General features: G+C 42.2%; 1 protein-coding gene across 1 annotated transcript; it reads left to right on the top strand.

Moving 5' to 3' along the window:
• Positions 1-2,100: 2,100 nt before the first annotated feature.
• On the top strand, positions 2,101-6,246 carry LOC105930688 (sphingosine 1-phosphate receptor 3). Its single transcript, XM_036140256.1, has 2 exons — positions 2,101-2,291; positions 2,601-6,246. The coding sequence occupies exon 2, from the start codon at positions 2,666-2,668 to the stop codon at positions 3,764-3,766; it is 1,101 nt and encodes a 366-aa protein (XP_035996149.1). The 5' UTR covers positions 2,101-2,291; positions 2,601-2,665; the 3' UTR covers positions 3,767-6,246.
• Positions 6,247-6,621: the final 375 nt, after the last annotated feature.

The following is a 6,621-nucleotide window of genomic DNA, read 5'->3' as shown; positions in this document are numbered from 1 at the left end:
GTGAGCCCCACATCACTGCAGTTAGCTGGGGGGAAAAAATTGAAATAAATAACGGAAAATCCAAGGATTTTCCAACCATGTTCCCAGTCTGTTAATCCAGCGGCCTTCACGTGGACCCACTCTGTGATTGGTCCCAGATTCGCTGTGGGTTCAGAGACGCTGTTTTGCTTCTTTTTTTTTTTTCACAGAAATTTCCCCATTGATTCCAGCCCAGTGTGACCAGAAGGAAATGAATGAGAATTGTGACTTTAACAATGCAAATGGACTGTTGCCAGACCCTAGCTGTTTTTTTCGACCACACGAAACATTTCTGTGGGTTAATAACCACAGGCACTGGAAGGTATCCACTATTTAGAGATCTGGTCTGTGGGACAGCACAGTATGTGCTTAGTTTGGAGAAAATCAGCTCAAACTGTGGCCCTGTAAGAGGTAAAGCAATGAGCATGGGGGTTCCTTTTTTCTTTTTTTTTTCTTTTTTTTTTTTAGTTTGGAAATTATTGTTTAAGTTTGGCTCAGATTGTTTAGTGCTGACTGGTTAGGAAGGGCTTAAAACTACTGCTGCCTGTAGATGTGTTAAATCTGTTCTCAAGAATCATCATCTCCTACTGCCAGCCCTGCCCATCCTTCCTGGATATGAGGTCACAAAAGAAGAATCAGAACAAAGGACTGTTTCAGCCATCTTGACCTACAAGATGCATGAAATCTTTCAAGTTTTTTGCCTCAGCAAATACAAACAAGGTACAACAATCATGATAGAAGCACTGGATGCCTCCCCCTCACTTCATCTGTGCAGAAGAAATCCCAGGCTCGAAATACAGGATATCTACTTTTATCAATGACACAAAAGGGTCTTTTATGGGGAAACAAACACACATACACACACACACACACACACACACACAGACACACATCAGTACGACACAAAACTCACAATTTTAATTAAACCTTAACTATTTGGCCTTGAAAACCTACCTTAAAACTAAAATAATAACATGATCATAACCAATTAACTTTTTAGTATGAAAATCTATTTTCCATTTTAGGGAATTAAAAATAAAAGTCGGCGCTACATTTTCCCCTCTTCCAGCAGTGATGTCTGTCTGTATACATCAAGGTTCCAGCTTTTTCTTTGCAGGATGGAGCCTTTTTGCATTTCTAATATAAAAGTCACTAATTTTCACCACCCACTCACAGATGTCGGGTGGTGGTGCATGGGGCCCAGTGGTCATCATCATGAGGGCTCGGGTGCAACCAGGACAGGCCACCAATCTATCACAGGCGACAATAGAGATGCGATCTTGGACTTCAATAAGAAGCAGGAGTACCCAGAGAGCACCCACACATGCATGGAGAGAATGCATGTGAATGCACGGGAATGCACGGGCGCCGCACATGGCAGCCCACTGCTCCCCAAGGGTGATGGGTTAAAAGTAGAAAACAAATTTCGTTGTAATGTATGTTTCAATGTATGTTTCAATGACAATAAAGATGATATTACTATTACTATTAGATGCAGAAAGGCCCCTGGCCTGGACTCGAACCCCCAACCTTTGTGCTGGTAGGCAACAGTGCTACGATAAACGAGTTTTTTTTTTTTTTTTGTTTAGCTGCATCCACACCTGCAGTTAATTGTTTTATAATTGTAAATTAAAGCGTGAACTTCTTGCATGAACTGTAAATGTTTCCCATTTTTCGTGCTGCCTCTCATAAAACTGCATTATTCACATTTATTTCAACACTTAAGGCGCTTTTAAAAAATAAATAAATAAATAAAAAAGCTAGAATGTTCAATCTTTGTGTCATTTTATTTCCCCGCTAAATAAAGCTGTTAAAAACACCCACCTTTCGTTTTTTTTTTTTTTTTTTTTTGTTTCTGTTTTTTGTCCACGTTTAAGGCTAGAGGTAAATACTTGAAACAGTAAAACGCTGCGAACTACAGACGTGAAGTCACGTTACCTCCTGGTTGTGATAAGCCTGCGGAGCTGCGGCTGCCCCACAGCAGGCTCTCTGTGTCTGGGTCGATGGAGGGAGGCAGGCAGCCAGGGAGAGAGGGAGGGAGGGCCGAGCGGGACTTCCAGCCCACCGCGGACTTCTGTCCGGAGTTTTCAGAGCTCGGTGGGAGAGATGAAGAGCTGCTCTCCTCCGTGGCCGAGGGGAGATGGAGGGGGGGAAAAAAGTCAACGCAGCATGGAGGAAAGACGGAGCCCGGCGGTGTTCGCAGCCATGAAATGTTCGTTCTTGGATGTTCCTTTGACTTTTAAAAGCTGCTTACGAGCCTGGAGCGTCCAGCGGTGAGTTAGTTGCCTTCCTGCTGCCACTGACAGCAGCCGATGGCTGAAAATGCTTTAAAGACTGCGCTGCATGGGAAGTCAGACGCGGATGATTTAGAGACTGGATTAATGCCGGAATAAAACAAAGAAAAGCAAAAAAAAAAAAAAAAAAAAAAAGAACTTCTATTTTTTTTATTATTATTGTAAATCCCCTAATTACCATGGTGACTAATTTTTTAGTCAAAGAGCTCTGAACTATTTTTTTTTGCGAGGGGAAAATTAATATTTATAGATGTGTTTTCTGAAATAACCTTGACGCCTCTTCTGCAGCTGAACGCACCAGATCATCTGCTCTGCACTGACCTCGTGTGTCGACGGCCTTCGCTGATCCAAAGATGAACATCATACTCCTTCACTACAACTACACCGGAAAGCTGGGCCACCGGCTTCCCAGCCCTGACAAGAACCCGGGCGCTTTGGACGTCCAAACCATCGTCTTCCTCATCATTTGCAGCTTCATCTTCCTGGAGAACCTCACCGTCCTGGTGGCCATATGGAGGAACCACAGGTTCCACAACCGGATGTACTTCTTCATCGGGAACCTGGCCCTGTGCGACCTGCTGGCCGGAGTCGCCTACCTGCTCAACCTGCTCCTCTCTGGAGAAAAGACTTTTGAACTCTCCCCCACGCTGTGGTTCATCAGAGAGGGCAGCATGTTCGTAGCGCTCAGCGCCTCCATCTTCAGTCTCCTGGCCATCGCCATAGAGAGACACTTGACCATGATCAAGATGAGGCCTTACGACGCCAGCAAGAACTACAGAGTGTTTCTGCTCATCGGCGCCTGCTGGGTGATCGCCGTAACTCTCGGCGCTTTACCCATCTTAGGCTGGAACTGCATCGATAAACTCCTTGACTGCTCCACGGTCCTGCCTCTCTACAGCAAGAAGTACGTAGCCTTCTGCATCACCGTGTTCACCGTCTTGCTCTTAGCCATGTCGGTCCTGTACGCTCGCATCTACATCGTGGTGAAGTCCAGCAGCCGCAAGGTGAGTAAGTACAGCAACTCTGAGCACGCCATGTCCCTTCTGCGCACCGTCATCATCGTGGTCGGGGTCTTCATCGCCTGCTGGACGCCCATCTTCGTCCTGCTGCTGGTGGACGTGGCGTGCGAGCGGCATTGCCCGGTCCTTTACCAGGCCGACTGGTTTATCGCGCTGGCTGTGCTCAACTCGGCCATGAACCCCGTCATCTACACCCTGGCGAGCCGGGAGATGAGGCGGGCCTTCCTGGCTCTGGTTTGCGGCGTTTGCTTCAGGGCGAAGGCGTCGGGGAGCGGCAGCGGGAACAGGCGGTACCTGGAGCCCAGCCGAAGCAGGAGCAAATCCTGGAGCAGCCAGAACAACCCGAACCAGAGCCAGAACCAGAGCCAGCAGAGGGGCCAGGAGACGGACACTGGGGCAAAAAGAGAGGGTGCTCAGAGTGATGGGACTGATTAAAAAAAAAAAAAAAAAAAAAAAAAAGGGCTCAAGCAATCAAACAGAAGGAACGATCTTCTCGAAATGCATACGATTTTGGGACTGATCATCAGTTTGACATGGTGCATATCTGAGATGAAGATCCGACTACACAGTTGCTCCAGCGCTTAAGTTTTACTTTGCTGCCTGAATGTTTACATCTCTCTAGCATCTGCAGATGAGAAAAAAAACAAAAAAAAAAAGATCACTTTACATTACGTTCAATGAAGGAACCTAAATTTCTCCAGATGTGTACATTTTACAAGTGACTCTTGAGAATATAGAGGACGATCAGTATTGTTAAAGGTGCGTTCCCCACAGGACAGGGCAGCTCACGACCAGCTAAGATCCTGAGAGATTTTTACTGTAATATCTGAATCAATGGTTCTGCCATAGTGGCATTAAACAATCCTCACTATCATTGAAGAATATATGGAAAAATCAGCATGCAACATTTTTTTTTGGACACTAAACCTATGCTTAGAGTTCCACAAGTAATCATTATTGTAGATAATTGTTACAATGAAAGAGTGAACTGTATTTATTAATGTATAGTGTTGGGCTCTCTTTCTATATTTAGCAACATTTTGACTGCAGGCTCCTTATGAATTATATTTGAAGCAACTGAGACCCAAATTGCTTCATTTCATCTACTCTGTTTTAAAACTAATGCAGTTCTCGTTTTGGTGATACTGGGGCTCCCCCTTCTGGTCAGGTGAAGTACTGCTGCGATTTCAGAACTAAAATGCTTTACTCTCGATGGACCATAGAGTTTGTGTAAAAGCGTAAAGCTGGCAGACATGTGGATGCTGCATGCAAAAAAAGTATACAAAATTTTAACTCTGTTTATTTGTCACAATATATCAGCTTTGAAAGTCAAAATAAAAAAATAAAAATATTAAGCTGCTGAATCAGGAGTGACTCATGATTCAAATTCAAAGAATTTGAAACTAGTGAACTTTGACATAAATTTCTGCCTGAAAATTTTTAACACCCGCGACTAAACTAGTTTTTTTAAAATGTACACTCCATCAGCTGTCTGCTAAGAACAAATCAAACAAGATCAATTTTAATGAACACAGTAAGAATGCTGCGGTGTCGAAATTGTTTTCATCCCATCATGACAGGCCTCTTTAGTATTTAGTAGTGCTCTCTTTTACTGTTAAGAGGTGCTGCCAACAAGACTAATAACCAGACTCCAACTTCTGGCGGCGGTCCTGAGGATTCATAGCGCCTCCGCTTCATCAACGCTTTTGGATTTGTGTGTTGCTGCCTTTTGTGAATCCCACCAGAGATTTTTTTTTTTATGCAATCCAAGTCAGGGGACTATGATGATCGCCCAGGTATCTTTCAGGTCTTCTTCTGAAATCAACCTTTGGTGGACTTTGAGATATGTTAGGGATCCTCATGCTGTTTGAAGCTCCAAGAATGTCCAAGCTTCAGCTTTTTCACAAACAGCATGAGGTTATCTCCCAGGATTTCCTGCGATTTGACTGAATCCATCTAATGAAGTCATTGGCTGGTTCCAGCAGATGTGCCTGGCTGAGACCCCACCTAAAAGGCAAATGTGTACCCTTATGACACATTCTACTTATGGGCTTAAATAAATCAGAGACTACAGTCATCATTATAAGTAGGATTTTTTTCTTTGGTGAATATGGATAAAAATGAGATGTGATTGTCATTCTGCATAGTAAAAAGAATTCAAGAAATCAGTTTTATTTAACTACTACATTATTCTTGAGTAATTTTTTTGCAAACGCGTGAAAAAAAATCTAGATTGTTGCGGGTATGCATAATTTTAAGTGCAAGTGTGTTTGTGCAACTCTGTGTTCAACTGCACATATCATTCCCAAGTCCTCTTTATGTATTTCCCTTTTGGACATGCAGGTTTTCACTTAAATGTTCCTTTTTAATTATGAAGATGAACTCTCTGATGCAGCGTATTAACCATCGATCATCCAGCTGCCATTGGAGCATCGTACAATCTCTGAATTTCCATGTGTATAATTAGATAAAGGATAACACCGTTACAGTTTATGTCCTCGCTAAAGTAAAACTTTTATCCTGGTCTGTCAACAATGTTAAATGCAAGAGCTCAAAGTATGTAATTCAGTCCTGTCTTGTTTTAATTTTTTTAGAATGTCTGACCACAATTGGTAACTTTGGAATGGACCAGAAAAAGTGAATTTGTGTTTATTTTCAGAACTTAAGATAAAGACTGCCCACGAGAAGCTAAGTTTTTTTTTAATTTTCTTCAAAGCTGCACACTTTGTTTTGAATGAATAGAGAAATGTACCAAAGTGTCGTTTCGTGTATGCATGTTAAACTAGTAAACGTTGAGCTGAACATATAATGATCAGTTTCTTTTTTCTCCACAGGTTATTGTAACAATAATGCAGTATAACCCGTCAGTCATTTATTAATTAACCTAACGCAAAGAATAAAAGACTGGACAAGTTTCTGTTTGAAAGTTGTTGATTTGATTCCAGCTTCATCCTACTCCATGTCGATGTGCCTTTAGGCAAGGTATTTTACCCAGGTTGCCCTGCTGGCTAAATAAATTGACTTTATTTAGCGAAACAGATTTATATATAGATAGAATTTGAGTGTGCCAACTCAAAATGTAGACCAGGAAGTGTAGGTAATCTGACACTTGAATGTCATACAAACCTTAATATTAAACCTAAATACGATGTACAAACTGTATAACCTAACTATTACATTTTAACAAGTAAAAGGGGATATAATATTGTCCATACCCAATAAAGTGTAATAAAGCGTGTTTGGTAGGCAATGATAATCAAATCTTATTTTTATATTTTTCACCACCTGAT

Source organism: Fundulus heteroclitus, chromosome 8 (assembly GCF_011125445.2).
Source record: "Fundulus heteroclitus isolate FHET01 chromosome 8, MU-UCD_Fhet_4.1, whole genome shotgun sequence".
NCBI lineage: Eukaryota > Metazoa > Chordata > Actinopteri > Cyprinodontiformes > Fundulidae > Fundulus > Fundulus heteroclitus.
The sequence above is the reverse complement of the archived record's forward strand: the minus strand, read 5'-3'. Positions and strand labels throughout refer to the sequence as shown.

Excerpts from the sequence above, each read along its gene's own strand:
- LOC105930688 (XM_036140256.1), top strand. The coding sequence starts at position 2,666 with ATGAACATCATACTCCTTCACTACAACTACACCGGAAAGCTGGGCCAC.